General features: G+C 39.6%; 1 protein-coding gene across 1 annotated transcript; it reads right to left on the bottom strand.

Annotated features, from left to right (window-relative positions):
• Positions 1–115: 115 nt before the first annotated feature.
• Positions 116–12,632, bottom strand: LOC132208894 (ral guanine nucleotide dissociation stimulator-like 1). The gene is made up of 6 exons (XM_059644201.1): positions 12,571–12,632; positions 11,369–11,446; positions 6,959–7,045; positions 6,225–6,302; positions 910–1,103; positions 116–279 (listed from the first exon to the last, which is right to left on the bottom strand). Exons 4-6 carry the CDS (start codon positions 6,230–6,232, stop codon positions 116–118), a joined length of 366 nt encoding a protein of 121 aa, XP_059500184.1. The 5' UTR covers positions 6,233–6,302; positions 6,959–7,045; positions 11,369–11,446; positions 12,571–12,632.
• Between the last annotated feature and the right edge of the window lie 6,586 nt (positions 12,633–19,218).

Here is a 19,218-nt window from a genome sequence, read left to right as displayed (position 1 = left end):
ACATCTTGGAAGACTGCATTTTGAAGGGAATTCAGTTATAATGACTGGTGGAGCAGTAATAGCATTAAACAATACAGAGAGATTCAGATGCCTACTGCTGACTGAAACATCTTATTCAGAATGACTGGCCGCCAGACTCCTGTTTACTCACAGCATCCATAAAAGTCAGCTGCTCTGCAATGAAGCGTGATGGGTAGGACAGGAGCTTTTCGTCAACTTGTTCGATGGTTTGGTCGTGTTCTTCTCCCACATAGAATCTGACTCTTCTACGGTAGCCTTCTGTGCAAGTGAAGATAGACATGTATTTTGTGCCCAAAGTTCACATTGCTCTAAAATATCTCACGAACTTGTGACTAGAAATTGTGCATTGGTTTCCAATAGTTATCTAATATTCATACTTCTAAATCTAGATTTGGTGAAAGTAATATGATATTGCACTGAAATCCTCTTGTTGGGCGCATCTCAATTGCAAAAGAACTTGTATTTAATGACAGATTCCCATCCCAATTTCTGGCTTTAGGAAATATTCTGAATCACAATCTATTGTTTCACAATAACTTGCAAAATTATTACATCAGATTATAAAATAAAATGTCATTGACGAAAACATTTCAAAAGGAAATTGTCCAGAAAGTCGCATTACATGCTGCTGGGTCTTATCGGACCATATGAGAGTATCAATTCTATGCAGAATTTGGTCTTGTACATCATGCAATTAGTACAGGGGTAAGCACTCAGCAATAATTTTAATTAACTTCGTTTATCCAAAAATTTGGAAGTAATTTTGAAGCTTGTCAAAGGAAACCAAAATGAACTAAATCCTGAGACAGAGGGGCAAGCCGCACACAAACTTGTAGGGAGGCACCCTGAATTAAAACCACATTTTTGCAACATAATTGTAAATCTTACTGAACATCTCTTTCTCCGCTGTTTCCTCCGCCAAAAACCGACTCAGGAGTTTCTGGGCCCGATGTTCAGCATCTGACCCCGGCACTGTCTGGTTCAAGTAGGAAAGTACCTTCCGGAGACAAGAGTAAGTTGGAACTTGACGAAAGTCTTCGGCAGACTCCTCCAGCCAGATTTCGAGAATTTCAGGAATAGCACTGGAAATAAAGTCAGAGTTAACAACTGTTCATCAGGGAAGCAAAACATGTGGGGAAAAAAAAGCTTCTAATTCTACAAATGTCAATGCAATAGATTAAAGTTGGAATATGGGGTCATCGTGCTCACACAGGAGATGAGCTGCCATCTTGAACTGCTGCAGTGCACATGGCAATGGTGATCCTGCTGTGCCATCAGAGGGGGGCTGTGTGGCACTTTGACCCAATGATGAAGAAATGACTGTCCAAGTTAGAATTACGCTGGCCATGGATGGAAACTGCAAGTTGGCCATGTTTCCAAGTTTTCTTCTATGTAGATTGCACAGGTAAGCTTAAGGCTCACGTATAAAGTGATTTCACATGTGTCTGAGGTTACTTATTACACCAGCAGGACCTCTTCGTGTTTAGAGTTTACTAGTAAAGAGAAAGTGAGCTTCAACAAAAAATCTTCTTTGTAAAAGTCAAATGGGACAAATCAGATGAACAAAGAAAAACACAAGGATAATGATGATTTGTTTGCCTTTGTTCTGGGAGTTGCATTGCCAGCACTTGGATACCTTGGTAACATGGATAAATTGGGTCTAGTTGCAGGTGAATAATGAAATACTCCAACATAGTCAGCTTTCAATTCACTTATTTTAACTGTCTGGCTAATACTGAGAGGCCACGTAGCATTATTTCACAGGTAAATCAATGGTTACTTTTTTGCAACAAGACATCAGCTGCACAGAGAAGTCATCACACCACTGAAATCAAACCCTTTGCACAGAAAAACTCCCCAGGGCACTTCACAGCAGATTAACCAGACAAAAACTGACAAAGGAGGAGATATTCAAACAGGTGACTAAATATTTGGTCATAGTGGCTTTTCATGAGTTTCTTAAAGGCGAGAGATGGTGATGTCTAGAAGAAGGAACTATATATCTGCAGGAAGTAGCACTAACGGTGGTGGGCTGATGAAAAAAATCAAGTAGTACACAGCACACTGGACGTGGCAGAACAGAAAAGTTCCAGGCAAAGTTTGGGACCTAAAATAATTCCAGACAAAAGCAAAATAAGAACATGAAAGGATGTGAACACAAGAATTGAAAGTTTTTTCGAAAAAAAATCTAAAGTTCAGACATTGGTCAACCAAGAGACAACGTGGGCCAGCAAACATCAGAATGATGAGTCTTGTTGTGAATTGGGAGATGGACTGAGTTGCAGCTATGGTCTATGATGCAGTAGGTAGGAGAAACCTTTGACTTTCCAAAGACTCCAAAAAGTAAACATTTGTTTGATTAGCATCGCCAATTTACATGGAACATTTTACGCTGAAAGTGCTGTTCTAGTTTTTAATTTGGAATTTCTTTATCTGCAGCCCTACACTGAAACAGATGATCACCTATTTGAGCCCGTTCATAATAGATCATGACAGCACAGAAACTACATGGTGTGAAACATTACACACAGACATTGGGGCTTGATTCAGACTTCACCAGCTCCATTCCTGTTAAACAGTGGTTGGTGTAGGAAGTGCTAGGCAGCCACAGTGCCATATGCAGCAATAGCCTCTTGTTGTTTGAGAAAGATATACAACTTAGAAATAGTTCACACTGGAGGGGCTATTTTGACTTCATCTGCTTTCAGATCAGTTGGCATAGGTTGTACTCTTTTGCAATGATTCAAAAACACAGCTGGCCCATACTGGTAAGGTGCTGAATGATATTAACGAGTGAACATGGCAAATTATGAAATGAAGTGACTCATTTTGGAAATGTCAAGAGATTGTTTTTCAGTGAGGTCAGAAGAATCATGAAAAGCTTGATAAAAGGTGAAGTTTTTAATCAGCTTTTTACAAAATGGAGAAAAGCACACTGTGCATTTCAGATTTTCGAGTCTCAACAGCTGAAACCATGGCTGGTAACAACAGGACAAACATAATCTGGGATAGGCAAAAAAGTGAAACTGGACAGGAAAAAAGAGAAACGTCCGAAGTGGACACAAGGAAATTGCAGAGATGGAGGGACAAGGCTGTGGAAATGTTATTTGTTATGTTACCTCTCGGAAACAGTGACTAACTGAAACACACTGGAAACATGACCTAAGGAAGTTGCCTGGGCTCATTTGGTCCTGAATCATTCAGAAATGCCTAGGTCACATTACAAACACTCGAACAGTAACCCTCCAAAAATATATATAAAGAAAAATCAATTCAAAAGATCACAAAACCAAAAAATTCCATTTCCTACTGAAAGCCTTCACGGCTGGGAAATAAGTTGCTGAGCTAAAGAGCCTCTACCCTGCTGACAATATGGTAGAACTTAATTAGTACTGTGCTGAGTCCAAAATTTGACCCAAAACACTTTTCTGTCGTCCCACTAGAATTAAAGTCTCTGTTTCCAATAGATTCATTAACAAGTTACTACATCCCCACCGAGTAACCTGAAACCTTTAATCAGCTGCAGTGTACAACATCATTTCATTTAATTACTCATTATCATCCTTCCACCATCTAAAAGGATCATTTCCTAAAGCGAGCACAACATAATCTTAGATTGCAATGGCACTGGAGAGAAGTGTATTCTTAAAGTATTAGAGCATTCCAGAATTGAAATAATTATGTACGGGTGCACTTTTGTCTTTCTTTTCAATTCTGGCCACTTGCACATCTGAGATTAATTGTTTCACCGATGACAACTTCACTGGATAGATTCCTGCCTCTTCTGCCCTCACTCAAGATGTTCCTTTAAAACCATGCTTTTACTCAACCCCTAAATATCTGTGTTTTCTTCAATGTCAAACTGACAGGTTGTAAGCTACTATTCTGTAGAAAAAGAACTCAGCCCAAAAAACTTGAATTTAAAAGGAGATTAACATACCAAAAAACATACCAAACCAGCACATTACTTTCATGAGGATTACACTGTCCTCAATCGGGGATCAGGATAATTTAGGTTCCTTTATACACTTCATCCCTATATGTCTCTTGAGACATTGGCACAGGAATATTGTGAAATTAATCAGGACCAATTTGGTATCCACAATTAGCTGTGTTCATCCAGACATGAATAACTAGGTGTTGGAGAAAAATGTCCGGATAACCACCAAGCCCTATGGCTTAGATTTCTGAAACTTTGTTTCATTTACCCAAAAAGACAACTGGGTGGGTTAGAGTGAATAGCAATGCACAAGGCATCCCAACTGTGTTCTGAGTTAGTAGGTACTGCTGATGCTGCAGTCTGAGATAACAAGGTGTGGAACTGGATGAACACAGCAGGCTAGCAGACTAGGGGCTCAGGAAAGCTGGCATTTCAGGTCTGGACCGATCTTCCGAAAATTTCTGGTGGAGGGCCCAGACCCGAAACATCAGTTTTTCTGCTCCTCTGATGCTGCCTGGCCAACTGTGTCCTATTTGTTTGATGAACAAGAGGGATTTTTCCTTTGCTGCATTTTTCATAAATTGTTTGAGCTTTATTTCGAACTTCAGTGCAGCCTAGTTGTGAACGCTTGCTATTGCATCTGAAGTAAAAATATTCCATGAAAATCCTCACTCCCTCAAATTGACCATTTTTCTCAATGCAATACTGCAAAAATTTGCCTTTGTATTTGCTCACAAGTAATTTATCTCGGCTTGGCCCTTCAGGCATTGGCTTTCTTGATTGTAAAAACGACAAACAATATTAACTCAAGAAAACAAAATAAATGAGTAAGCAAACCATGTACAAAAGAAAATAAATCACTGTATATATAAAGGTAAGAATCTCAAACTTTAAAGTCCCCAAGTCCAGTCCAGCACTCAAATCTATTGGATAAATGTTCTTTTGTCTTAATCAAAAAGCACAGAGTTTAATCGAACGGCCAGACAAACCAGAATAATCCCATCTTTAATCCCATGCTGCCAAAGTGTCATGCAGGGCAGCATGGTGGCTCAGTGGTTAGCACTGCCACCTCACAGCTCCAGGGTCCCGGGTTTGATTCCAGCCTTGGGCGACTGTCTGTGAGGAGTTTGCACATTCTCCCCATGTCTGAGTGAGTTTCCTCCAAGTGATCCAGTTTCCTCCCACAGTCCAAAGATGTGCAGGCTGGGTGGATCAGCCGTGTGCTAAATTGCCCTTCGTGTTCGGGGAATGGGTCTGAGTGGGATGCTTCAAGGGACAGTGTGGACCTGTTGGGCCGAAGGGCCTGTTTACACACTGTAGGTAATCTAATCTTATTCAGAGCAGTAAAACAACCTCAGCAATCTGGTATAGCTCAAAAATAACTAGAATTCCAGTTGGAGATGCATTTGTGCGATGCTTTCTAGAGTCAAATATCTTTGAAAGCACTTCGTTGACAAACTTCAAACATGAAAAATGATTTCACGAGATTATTTGGATTTCATAGATTCAGGAAGTATTAATTCAAGATCGATTATGTGCAAAACGTACAACAGCAGCACGGAGTGGGAGGGCTACCAAAGTCAGGACACCACAAACAAACCACTTGCCAAGTATCTGACTGCTCTAGATAGCGGTATCATTTGGTTTCAACTATTCACAGGAAGTTTGCAGGATAACTTCTAATAAAGTGGTGTGAAGAGGAAAACCATTCCTGCAATAATGCATCATTATCACAAACGAGACTAATGACAATCTGAGATAAACAACCCCAAAAGCGTGATCATGTAGGACAAACAATTCCAAAAGACAAAGAATTTTGGATGATTTACACTGAAAAATATTAACAAGCCAATCTCTCGGAATAATGCAATCATTGGACATGCAAGACAAGCAGCTTCTTTAATGCAAAAACAGAGTTAACATTTTGGGTCCAGCGACCCTCCCTCAGAACTGGAAGGGTCACCCGGACCTGAAACATTAACTCCGTTCTTAGCTTCACAGATGTTGCCAGAAATGCTGAGCTTTTCCAACAACTTTGTTTTTGTCCCTGAGTTGCAGTGTCCGCGATTCTTTCAGTTATTATTTAGCTTCATGAATGTTGTGGGTTGGAGTGCCGTTTGCCATCCTGTTCTGGGTGCCTCATATCTTCATGACAAAGGCTCTACATTATTTTACAGGTCTTTCTGGCTCTCCAGCAATTCTTCTCACATTCTTAAATTTCACATTGAAAATACAATTTCACTACATGTCAAATCAAACTTACATTTTCATTAGTGTTTCCTTTTCTGCAGGACTGAAATTATATTCTTCTAGAAAGCTTGATCTGTTGAAGTCTATGCTTCTGCAATTGATCATAAACCACAAAAGAAAAAGCAAATTAAAATGGTGTTTGGGTCTACAATTGCTTGCCAGCTGTAAAATAAGAAATGAAGTCTCAAAATTCAGCATCCTAAGCCGTGATCAGCTAACTTTATGAAACAAGGTCACACTCTAAATGTAAAACTGCATAAAATAGTGAATACCTTCTTTAAATTTCCTCAGGAAGTTTACCAGAAATGCCCTTGAGGGCCAAAGCAGCTCGCCAGCAGTGGTGGTGGCTGGTGGTAACAGGGGAAAGGAGCAGGTGCAAGGAGTGAAGCCACTTCTTCAATAGCTTACATTTGCTATTAGTCCAGAAATTTCAGTCTGAGATAAACTCAACACCTTCACACGCAACTGCTGCCTGTGCTTTGTATTGCTTGTTCCTCAGAATTAGGGAGAGAATATGCAAAGAACTCAGAAGCTGTTTCTTCATCAATGTGCCATGATCTGGAATGATATCCGTGTTTTTGTTTCTGTGGTATGTCTGACAGAGTCATACAGCATGGAAACATCTCTGCCTTCATGAAGAGATTTCTGATTATCCAACCTATGGCCACCAGCTCTCCAGCCATTCCCTTTACACACTACTGTATTGCAAATGAAGCATAATATGGTCACATTTTGGATCAAACTCACTTCTTGACTGTCGCTCCCTTCTCCGGTGAACTTAAATTCTGAATTTCATCAGAATTCGGACAGTGTTTGGACTCAACACTTTCACAGCTGCAATTGAACATCAAGAACAATTTAAAACACCTCAAGCAAACCCTTTCATCTTCAGTTAAATCCATTAAAATACCCATGAAAATTGAAGATTCAGAATGACAAGCCTCCATCAGATGGTTTTATTAAACAAGTTACACACCAGATGGTGAAGATTTCTGAGTCAGCATAAAATGTTAGCCCATATGCTCCCCAAGTATTCTTGCTTGAGACTGGGATTACAGTTCCTGTGATGCTGTCCCGCCAATAAGATGAATCTAGTTGCTGGATTTATCCACACACTTTTGAACATAAACATAGTACATGTTGTAATCCTCCAGTCCTCTGATACCACCCCCTGTATTCAAACAGGATTAGGTTGTTGTGCAAAGTGCCACTGCAGCCTCAAGCTATTTTTTTCTTTCTCAGTATCCTCAGTTGTCTACAATTCACTTCCTTCTGAGTTACCAACACCAGGGACAACCAGCCGTTCTAATCAAAGCAGAAATTGCTGTAAAAGCTCAGTGGCTCAACTTACTCAAAAATATTAACTCTGCTTTCTCGCCACAGATGCTGCCAGACCTGCTTAGCTTTTCCAGCAATTTCCATTTTCGTTTCAGTTTTCCAGCATCTGCAGTTGTTTAATGTTCACATTTCTAAAATGCTGTCCAACCTCAGCTCATCCTTGTCTCAACTATTTACTTTTCATCGTGAATTGGACATCAACTTCTTCTGAATAGTATCGCAGCCAGGCCCTTACCTCTGTGAAGATTAAACAGTGATTTATGACCATTAGCCCCACTTTCGCTACCCTTTCACTGCTCACAATGGAGGACGACATTCGGATTCCCTTTTAACATTAGCTGCCAGCATCATTTAGTTCAACACTTCCCTTCTGAACTACTCATAATTAACTCAGTACACACTGGGGTCATCAATAATCCTCATCATTTGTACCATTTGCCACACTTTCCTGCTTGTGGGAACATTCTGACACTGTCACTAAACAACCTCCTGCTGTAAGACAGACTGCTGTTTCATTACAGTTTTGCCTGAACTTGTGTTCAAACTTACTTGCTGCAAACGCCTTCTTGCTCCTTTTGAAGTTGGACCTCCTCCAAATCAAAATTATTCTGGATTGTTCCTTCCTCTTTTCTGTAGCCAAAATAAATATCTTATGATATGGTGCTTCCTGAAATGATCCATGTCTGATATTCGATATATAGTGTGTGTGTATGTGTGTGCACAATAATTATAGAAGTGGTAGTGCAGGTTGAAGATATCATCAGGATTCTGAACTTTAAAAATTGGAGCATTGTATGAAAAACAAATATGTTCTGACTAATCATGATTAAACAAAAACCTCCTGATTTCCCCTCAACTCTGGTATTTACCAACCACACTTCAGGAAGGGATTTGAGAGGGTGCACAAAACATTCACAAAAAATATTACCAGAGATGACAAACTAGACAGCCCTGTGGAGAGGCTGAAGGAGCTTGGGCTGCTCTTGGAGAAGACTAAGAAGTGATTTTAAAAGTGTTCAAAATTATAAGGGATTTGGTTAGAATGGATAAGAACAATCGGTTCCTTGTGACAGAAGGCTTAAGAAGAAAAGGACACTGATTTAAGATGATCAGCAAAAAGAACCAATGGTGACAAGGTTTTTTTTTAAATAGCATCATTAGAAACTGGAAAGCTCTGCCTCATTGTGTAGTGGATGCAGCTTCAATTGAGGTCTTCAAAAGTGAGCTACAATTTTCTAAAGGAGAGGTTTCGCAGTATTACACAGTAAAAGGACTTAGGAGTGAACGTAGGCAAGTCCCTCTTTGAGAGCTGGTACAAACATTATTAAATCATTGTCTCTGGGCTATTACCATTCGATGGCTATACAACATTGCACAAACTGCTAGCTCCCCAGCTATATCCTACCGCTTTGTCATATTCTGAATAATGATTCATTTTGTCATGCATGCAATTAAACTTACTCAGCAATTATTTCGCTGGATCCTGAAGAAACACAACTTCCATTTTCCTCACCATTTGCACTGTCAACAGTTCCAGAACTGCAATTGATCAAAGAGGACAAATTAAGTCATTTAGAACAGGCAAACTCGTCCAGAATTAAATCCAACCCAATTCAACAACAAAAAATCACAGCCTTGAGAGATGGATTGTTTTGACTTCCACAGGATGCCCACAGGCCTTCATATTGAGGCAGTGCTGGGGTGTGGGTTGGAAGAGACAGAGCAGGGCAATAAGGAGAGAAAACCATTTCTTCAGTATTTCACCCTTGTTGAAAGCCGTTTCTGGGCTATGCAAGAACTTGATACTGAAAGACAAGCAAAATTTAATCTACCATTGAAAAGCTTTGAAAGCTTTATGCTAATTCAACATTATCCCATCTCTCAAAATAAGCCAAACATTGCAGAAGCAGTGAAGCAGTTGCTTCATGTGATTGCTATTGTCTGGATTGGTGCTCACTGCACTGCCAATTGGGGTATCTTCCTGAGGCAACCCTGACATAATCCTACAGCAAATCCCAACAGTTTCCTTTCACAGTATTAGATCCCAAATACAATACAACAGGTTTAATCTGTCGTCACATCAAATTTACTTGTCAATTACTCCTTCAGTTTCTGACAAACTTAGGTTTCCACCCACCACACAGTGTGACATGTCAATATTTTCACAGCTGCAACTGGTCACAAAACACCAAATAAATCATTTTACTTGTGCATATGATCACATTTTTAATTTCTGGCACTCTTATCAACATTGGGATTTGTGGCTGTGAGGGGGAGCCAGTGGGTAGCTGAGGTGTAAAGATGTCAAATAAAGAACCTCTGCACTGGGACAGACAACAAACATCCCAAAAGAAAGGATTTAAGTTTAACTTCCTCATATCTGAAAAAGAAACTCAAGCTCTTTACAGACTATTGACAATTCAACCCTCACAAGCACAGCTTGTAACTCAAAGTTTGATTCAGAGCACTGATGTAGGAATTTGTCTTTGCTCAAATTCACTGAAGCTTAAGGTCAGATTAGTCACCATTGGCTGTTTTGCTGAAAAAAAAATCATTTTTCTATCCTGCTCCTTCAACAGTTCTGAGTTTCGTGAAAGATCTGGACAGAATAAGCTCAGGATTAATTCAAGGTCTCTGACTTGTGAAAGTGCCTGACTCCATGAATACACATGACAAATGACCAAATTAGATAATTCAAAATGCAAATTATTCAATGGCAATATTGTATGGGAGAAATACCAAGGCTCGGACATGGGGAGCAGGTCACATTCTTAATTGAAGACATATTTCTTCAAATGTTACGGACATTTGGAGGACACTTCAATGAACTTGGAGGAAGTTTGTAGGGAGGGTGCAGCTGAGCAGGAAGGAGGAACACAGAGAAGTGCTGAGGTGGGGTAGAGGAGATTAACTCATTTCTTTAGCAATTTTACCAGAGCCACATTGTCCAGAAATATAACCTCAATATTGATCTGAGAACAATTTCCCATCTAAGTGTTTTGGATGCTTCAATGGTGATGCTATTATTTCAGACAACTGTCTCTGTTATAAATTTTCGAGGGAGGCAGCCCAGCAGACACTTTAATGTGACTGCTATAGTCTGGAGTGGCACTCATTACATTGCAACAAAAATTTTGAAGAAATCAATGGTTCCCCATCATTCCCTTTTCACACTGCTGCATTCCAAATGAAGCAGAATTAAAACATATCAAAATTATTTCCGATCAACCTTGCTTCCTCATGGTTACACAGATGCCTGGCAAACTTTGATTCCTACCCACCCGACAATCCATACAGCCAAAATATCTGCAGCTGTAAGTGCACATGAAGCACAAATTAAGAAAAGGATTTGCATCTACAACTGACTTGTAAACGTTGAAAATAAATACTGAATCCCAAAATGCTCAGTATTTCAAGTCCCCATTAGGTCAAAGTCCACATGAATGACTACACTAGATGGTTTGCTTTCCAAATTTTCAGAGAAAATATGTAGGACACTCCAGTTACATCGGCTGGTGCATTTGAGGGGAGGTGGGAGGTTTCGCAGTTTAGCATTGTTGCAAGTTAGACCACCAAGGTCTGGATGTTGAGGGCCAATCAAATTTTCACTGAACATTTTAAAATGTTTTCTATGGATCAAAGGCTGAAATGTGTCATTGATTTAATTACTGGCAATGGCCTCGGAGGGAATAAAGCTGTTTCTTTAATGTGATTTTTATCGTCTCGAATGGTGACATAATCTTTCAAGAGCTACTATATTCACAGCAATTTCTTTTCATGGTATGTATTATGAATGAAGCACAGAAGGATGAAACTTACTTTGAAATGTCTGCAGTCGCTTTTGGTGAACTTGGTTCTTCATCTTTCTCAGAGTTTGGGCTGTCAAAGGTTTTAGACCTGCAATTCATGAAGACCATAAGACCATAAGACAGAGGAGCAGAAATTAGGCCATTCGGCCCATTGAGTCAGTTCTGCCATTCAGTCAGGATGATAAGTTCCTCAACACCATTCTCCTGCTTTCTCCCCATAACCCTTAATCCCCTTGATAATCTGTCTCAGTTTTAAATGTACTCAATGACCTGGCCCCTGCAGCCTTCTGTGGCAGTGAATTTCACAGATTCAACACTCTCTGGCTGAAGAAGTTTCTCCAAATCTCCAATTGAAAAGATCTCCTCTTTATTCTAAAAGTGGTCCCTCGGGTCCTCGTCTCTCCTATCAATGAAAGCATCTTCCCAACATCCACTCTGTCCAGGCCATTCAGTTTTCTAAAAGTTTCAATTAGATCACCCCTCATCCATCTAATCTCCAATGAGTATAGTCTCAGAGTCCTCAAACGTTCCTCATATTTTAAGCTTTCCATTCCCTGGGCCATTCTCATGAACCTCCTCTGAACCCGTTCCAGGGACAGTGCATACACAACCTCAGTGACAATCAGCAGTAACAGTTGGGCTGAGAAGGATGCTGATCTGCCATCCCTTTCACTGGACCAGCAGCTGTCAAAACTGATCCAAACCGTCAACTGGTGAGTAACGCCGGCAGCAATCTCTGTATTGGTCACCGCTGGAATCGGCCAAGGCCTCCAGGTTTCAGATCCAGCTGAAGGCCTGCAGCATGAACCACAAGCTTCCATCTAAAATTTCTTTTTACAACACTAAGAACAGAGCAAATATTAGAACAACAGCCAACTGTTTCTTTAATGTAAAAACAAACAAACTATGGACACCGGCAATCTGAAAGAAAGGCAGATGTTTCTGGAGAAACTCTACAGGTTTTGCAGCATCTGCAGACAGAAAACAGAGTTCAAGTGAAGCCAGGTGACACTTCTTCAGAGGTGTAAAGTTCTGAACAGGGGAACCTTAACTCAAAGCGCCCACTCTGCTTTCTCTCCACAGATGCTGCTAAGTTTCGGGAGATAGCCTCTATGTAATGTTCCTGAAAATGCCAGACCTCCAGCAGCTGCCCTTCATATTTCTGTATTCCGATTAAAGCATCATTTCCTCACATATTGGATCAATACTTACTTTCTGATCTCAGCAACTGTCTTTGGAGGAATTGGATTTTCAAGCTCCTCACAGCTCAGAATGTTATCATTGTTTCCGCTGCTGAAATTAGTTGTGAAGAATGTCATTTTAAACAAATACTTGCACCCAGTAATTCTTAGCTCATCGGCGGTTTCCTTTGTATTCCTTGTACTCTGAATAAAGCAAAACCTTAACCACTTATTGTATTCAAACTTACTCTTTCATGACAGATTTTAGAGTGCAAGGTTTCCCATCTACCTTGTAGTTTGCACTTTCAGGTGATCTGCAAATGGTCCTAAAAGTGTTATCAAGTAAATTTGAGCAAACATCCACATCCACAAGAAAATTATCTCCATACATCTGAAAGACATTGAGTCGGCATTTTGTGCCATTGACAGCTAATTTTCTAACAACGGGTCAAGACGCAACTACAGAATATGGTCATTGGTCTCCCCGAAACCCCCAACGGTAGTTTGCAAGATAAGACCATGAGACTGGAGTGTGGAAGTAAAGAGAGAGAGAGAGAGAGAGAGGGAGAAGGATGCAACAAATCAATTTCTTCAACATTTTATATTTGTTGCAAAGTCTAAAAATATCTCAAACAAAGAGCTCCAAGCCCAAATATAGAAAGGCAACCAACTTTCCAGTGAAGAACTTCAGATAGCGTCTCTACATTCAGGGCTGAATGTCCCAAGTCAACTGGCCTTGGCCTGAGACATGAAATTCTTGGCAAAGTGGAGGGGAGTTCAGGAGGAAAGCTGAACTCTCTTCTGCACCATTATACTGTATTGTCAGAGGTGGGCAAAGTAGGTGGTTTAATGACTCACTGGGCATGAATCACGTCACCAGCTGACAGCCACTTGTGTCTATCTGTCTCTCTGGTAAATATTAGAGTTCCTCAACTCCTGCAGTGGACATTGGCCTGCAAATCTCTTTTCTATAAGCTCGGCAATGACAATTGTAAAGATTGCAGCTCTGCCCCTATTTCATCCTTTTGTCAACTGTTTTTATGAAAAAAGATCACCCTCCAGATTCAGTGTGTTCATGGACAGCAGCAGGTTTTTCTTCAAAACCTTCACAGGAGATTTGAAAGACACCACAGGCAGACTGAGGGGAGGGGATGAGGTAGGAACCTCAATTCTTCAACATGTGGTATCCTTAATTCAGAGCTCAGCTATCTAAATGTTTGGCGACAAATGAAGATCTGAATAGTGAATGGATGAGCAATTTTTTTCACTGAACACTTTTGGATCTTTTCTGTTAATACAGCTTTTCTTTTTAAACAAACAAAATCTGTGTAGATTTTTGATACAATCAAGCAACTTTGTTAATGTGATTGCTGCTGTCTAGTGTTTGCTGCATTGCTGTGGGAGGAAGGCCCTCCACAGATCTTGCAGGAAGTGCCAGCAGGTTTTTTAACATTGTTGTATTTTGGATGAAACTTAATTAAGTCACACATTAGACTAAAGCTTACTTTGTGTTCACTGAATCGATTACTGGAATCTCTTCTGCCTCTGAGGTGTCAAAGCTTCCATATCTGCAATTGGTCAGACAGCACAAACTAAGTGATTTTAAACAAGCTTGAATCTACAATTTGCATTCAGCCACTGAAAAACATCTGAAGGTTCGGGATTTCGGCATTTGAAGCCTTGATTACCGAGTTTGTTAAAACATTACACTGAAACTCCAATTTGGCATTTTACAGCATACCTGCCACATCCCATACAACAGAGAAGAGTAAAACATTCAATGTGGTTCTGTCTCATCTGATCGTAACTTCAAATCTACATTCCTGCCTATCTGAGTGACCTTTCACTCCCTTGCTCTCAACAAGTATCTATTTATCTTTCCATTTACAGTATTCCAGCGCTCTGCTTTTACCATCTTTTCAGGAAGAAAACTTAAAAGAATACCCACATTTTGAGATATTTAAAAAACCACTGTTTTAAGTTGACAACCACTGAATTTTAGACACTCGCCCTTCATTCTAGTCTCTTCTGTAAGAGGAAACACCGTCTGCATATCTACCCTGTACAAATGCTCAGGTTTTTTTCTTTCAATCACATTGCGCCTTCCGCCCTAAACACCGACTGATGCAAGCCTTGTCTGTATAAATTTTCCTTGTGAGGCAAGTCACTTAGGCTCGGTATTATTCTGGTAGACCTGTTCTGAACTGCCTCTCATATATTTACTTCCATCCTTAAATAAGGCTGACCACCACAAAGAAAAACATTCAAGATATGGGCTCACCAGTGATCCCTAATTTTGTGTTTAAGTTCCTTCATGATAAAATGAAAACATTTATTTGCTTTCCTAATTACTTAATGTATCTGTACATAAGCAATTTGTGATTCATGCACGAGGATACCCAGAATCCACTGTATCTCAGAGCTATGCAATCTCCTTCAACAAAAAAAACTGCTATGCTTCCTGCCAAAATGGACTTCAAATTTACCCATGTACAACTGTCTTTGTCAGATCTTTGACGACTTGCTCAACCTCTCTTTCTCTGCAGTATTCCAATGTCCTCTGAGGTTAATTTTTAATGCATTTTTGTCTCTTCAGCACATCTGTCAGCCATAAATTCATTCCTTCGTAAGTCATCGACTGTTCGTCAATACTTCGAAAACTTGGCCAGAAACAGATTATTAAAATTATATTGGAATTATGTGATCCGAACAATTTTGAGCTCCAGTTAATTCTCTGTCTCAAATAAACACCTAAGTAAATGAGAACACTCATGCAAAAAGGGATGAATTCCTTGGATCTAATTACAGAAAACCAAAATAACTGTAGCATCTAGTCAGCCTGTTTCTCCCTTTCACTATGGATATAGGAAAATCTTGAAATGTAGGATGTGTATAAGGTGAATGGATACTATTAGCATCCATTGAATTATTATGATCTTTTAGCTGAATTCAAATGGTTGACTCAAACACGAATCTTAAACACAACATCTGTCCAATTAGTAAAATGGATTTGAACTTTCGAATGGCATGGAAGCCATTTTGTTGTTGACTTTTTAAAATCTCGCAAGGATCTCCCTGCAAATGGAAACATTCACCAAAAGACAATAGACAAGTCAGTGATCTAAGCAGCCAATGTAATAAACAGTTGCACTGTGAAAGGAGGAGATAGTAAATATAACAGATGATTGTCTTAACCAGAACGATCTCAGAGCTTAATGAGAACCAACCTCCTCAAATTTCAACAAACCACATTTTGCTGAGATTCCTTAGTTTTACAAATTTTTCGCTTGACCTTTAAAAGAATACCATCATCTAAGATGACTACAGGCACAATACAAAAGCAAATAAGAAAGTAATAACCTGCGAAGAATCTTTATGCACTATTGAACCTCTGAGAGATAATGTGAGACACATGAGTGAGCTGTCATGTTAAAAATTCGAGGGCAAGTATAGGTCATCTTTTTCTTTAAAACTCAAAAGCTTATTGCTGGAATTATTCTGCTGGAACATTTATTTACTTGGGCAAAGAAAGAGAATATTTTGGCCACAGGAAAAAAGAGAAACCCAAATTCCCTTTTGAAAGGACCAGCTGGATCATTTCTGCAATCCATTGGGTTCATGAAAGCCAGCTCATTAGCTTACTGCTTTGAAGAAAAATCTAATCACCTCTGGTTATTTGCTGATCTTCTCAAATTTTATAAGCATAGCACATTTGTGAAACTTTTCATCCCCGGGGTGTCCCTATAATGTCAGAGGCACATCAATTGAAGGTCAGCAGTGGTGAGAATTGCTTTGTCTCTGAACTGAGTTTTGATCAGTTACCCCAAAAAACCATTTGTGAATTGCATAAACTGTTAAATACTCACCGACATTCAGAAAACTAATGTATTAAAAAAAACTGAGGTGACAAGAGAAACCATCACTGATGTCATTTGAAAAATATGCAACCCATTATGACAGAATTGCGGTACTCCTGCATATTTCAGTGGTAAACAGACATTCATTTGACCAACATTTCAGTTTTGCAAAAAGGCTCCTCATACTGCATTCAGCTTCCAAACTTTTATTGTTATGCTCAACACAGACTTACAGAAATTGATAGATTTTTTTCAATTAAAATAGCACTCTTCCATCCACAAGATGCAGAAACTTAGACATCCCAAACATTGTTTCAGGAAGCTCCAAACTACATAAAAAGCATTGAAGGAAGTCAATGTTACATTTTATCCTTAATCTCAAGGTCTAGTCATTGTCCTAACACATTCACCGCACTTATTAAACTTTGTGTTGTACTGGGTCAAAATCACTTCATTATTGCGAAAAATTAATCAAAAATACTTTGCCACCTGTCTCTGTATTATGTTTTGTGAGTATGTTTTATTCACTTTTGTCCCAAACCACTAGCGGGGTGCTTAATCATGATTTGTGCCACCATTTGGGATCAGGGATATTGGAAGGGGATAGGGGCACAGAACAGGAGAACTGAAGGACTGCTTTGCCTTGTTGTAAACAAACAAGTTCATCACAGGATGTTGTCAAGGATTCCTGCAGGAAATAGGAGAGCCCAAAATAGTTACAAGTTCATCTTCGAGAAAAGAAAATCTAATGTAAATGTCGGGGAAGCAGAATGAACGTCACACACTGGATTTCCACATCTCTTTTCTTTTCATTTTGAAAATTAGAACATGTGTGTATTGCCCGTGAAATCATTCTGACTGCATTAATATGGCACAATATTTTGTGGGTCCTTTAAATCTCTTATGCATGCAAATCCACATTTAGCAAGAGATTACTGAATGCTGCAAGGCACCTGAAAATGTTTGCCAGTCTCCTTTCCTTCTACACTTCCCTTCTGAAGTACCTATATTTCACTCTGTACACATTGGGGTCATCAATAATCCGCATCATTTGTACCATTTGCCACTCTCTCCTGCTTGTGGGAACACTCTGAGATTGTCACTAAACAACCTCCTGCTGTAAGACAGACTGCTGTTTCATTGCAGTTTTGCCTAAACTTGTGTTGAAATTTACTTGCTGCAAACGCCTTCTTGCTCCTTTTGAAGTTGGACCTCCTCCAAATCAAAATTATTCTGGATTGTTCCTTCCTCTCTTCTGGAGCCAAAATAAATATCTTATGATATGGTGCTTCCTGAAATGATCCATGTCTGATATTCGATATATAGTGTGTGTGTATGTGTGTGCACAATAATTATAGAAGTGGTAGTGCAGGTTGAAGATATCATCAGGATTCTGAACTTTAAAAATTGGAGCATTGTATGAAAAACAAATATGTTCTGACAAATCATTATAAAAAAAACTCCTGATATGCCCTCAACTCTGGTATTTACCAACCACACTTCAGGAAGGGATTTGACAGGGTGCACAAAACATTCACAAAAAATATTACCAGAGATGACAAACTAGACAGCCCTGTGGAGAGGCTGAAGGAGCTTGGGCTGCTCTTGGAGAAGACTAAAAAGTGATTTTAAAAGTGTTCAAAATCATAAGGGATTTGGTTAGAATGGATAAGAACAATTGGTGCCTTGTGACAGAAGGCTTAAGAAGAAAAGGACACTGATTGAAGATGATCAGCAAAAAGAACCAATGGTGACAAGGAATTTTTTTTTTCAATAGCCTATTCAGGAACTGGAAAGCTCTGCCGAATAGTGTGGTGGATGCAGCTTCAATTGCGGTCTTCAAAAGTGAACTACAATTTTCGAAAGGAGAGGTTTCGCAGTATTACACAGTAAAAGGACTTAGGAGTGAACGTAGGCAAGTCCCTCTTTGAGAGCTGGGACAAACATCAAATCATTGTCTCTGGGCTATTACCATTTGATGGCTGTACAACACTGCACAAACTGCTAGCTCCCCAGCTATTTCCTACCGCTTTGTCATATTCTGAATAATGATTCACTTTGTCATGCATGCAATTAAACTTACTCAGCAATTATTTCGCTGGATCCTGAAGAAACACAACTTCCATTTTCCTCACCATTTGCACTGTCAACATTTCCAGAACTGCAATTGATCAAAGAGGACAAATTAAGTCATTTAGAACAGGCAAACACGTCCAGAATTAAATCCAACCCAATTCAACAACAAAAAATCACAGTGTTGAGAGAGGGGTCCTTTTGACTTCCACAGGATGCCCACAGGCCTTCATACTGAGGCAGTGCTGGGGTGTGGGTTGGAAGAGACAGAGCAGGGCAATAAGGAGAGAAAACCATTTCTTCAGTATTTCACCCTTGTTGAAAGCCGTTCCTGCGCTGTGCAAGAACTTGATACTGAAAGACAAGCAAAATTCAGTCTACCATTGAAAAGCTTTGAATGCTTTATGCTAATTCAACATTATCCCATCTCTCAAAATAAGCCAAACATTGCAGAAGCAGTGAAGCAGTTGCTTCATGTGATTGCTGTTGTCTGGATTGGTGCTCACTGCACTGCCAATTGGGGTATCTTCCTGAGGCAACCCTGACATAATCCTACAGCAAATCCCAACAGTTTCCTTTCACAGTATCAGATCCCAAATACTGAACAACAGGTTTAATCTGTCATCACATCAAATTTACTTGTCAATTACTCCTTCAGTTTCTGACAAACTTAGGTTTCCACCCACTACACAGTGTGACATGTCAACATTTTCACAGCTGCAACTGGTCACAAAACACCAAATAAATCA

This window comes from Stegostoma tigrinum, unplaced genomic scaffold, assembly GCF_030684315.1.
Source record: "Stegostoma tigrinum isolate sSteTig4 unplaced genomic scaffold, sSteTig4.hap1 scaffold_57, whole genome shotgun sequence".
Lineage (NCBI taxonomy): Eukaryota > Metazoa > Chordata > Chondrichthyes > Orectolobiformes > Stegostomatidae > Stegostoma > Stegostoma tigrinum.
Note: the sequence above shows the minus strand (reverse complement) of the source record. Positions and strands in the feature narration are given on the sequence as shown.

Coding starts and splice junctions, on each gene's coding strand:
- LOC132208894 (XM_059644201.1), bottom strand. Junction 280..909: donor AGCGGAGAAAGAGATGTTCA/GTAAGATTTACA, acceptor TCACTTGCACAG/AAGGCTACCGTAGAAGAGTC.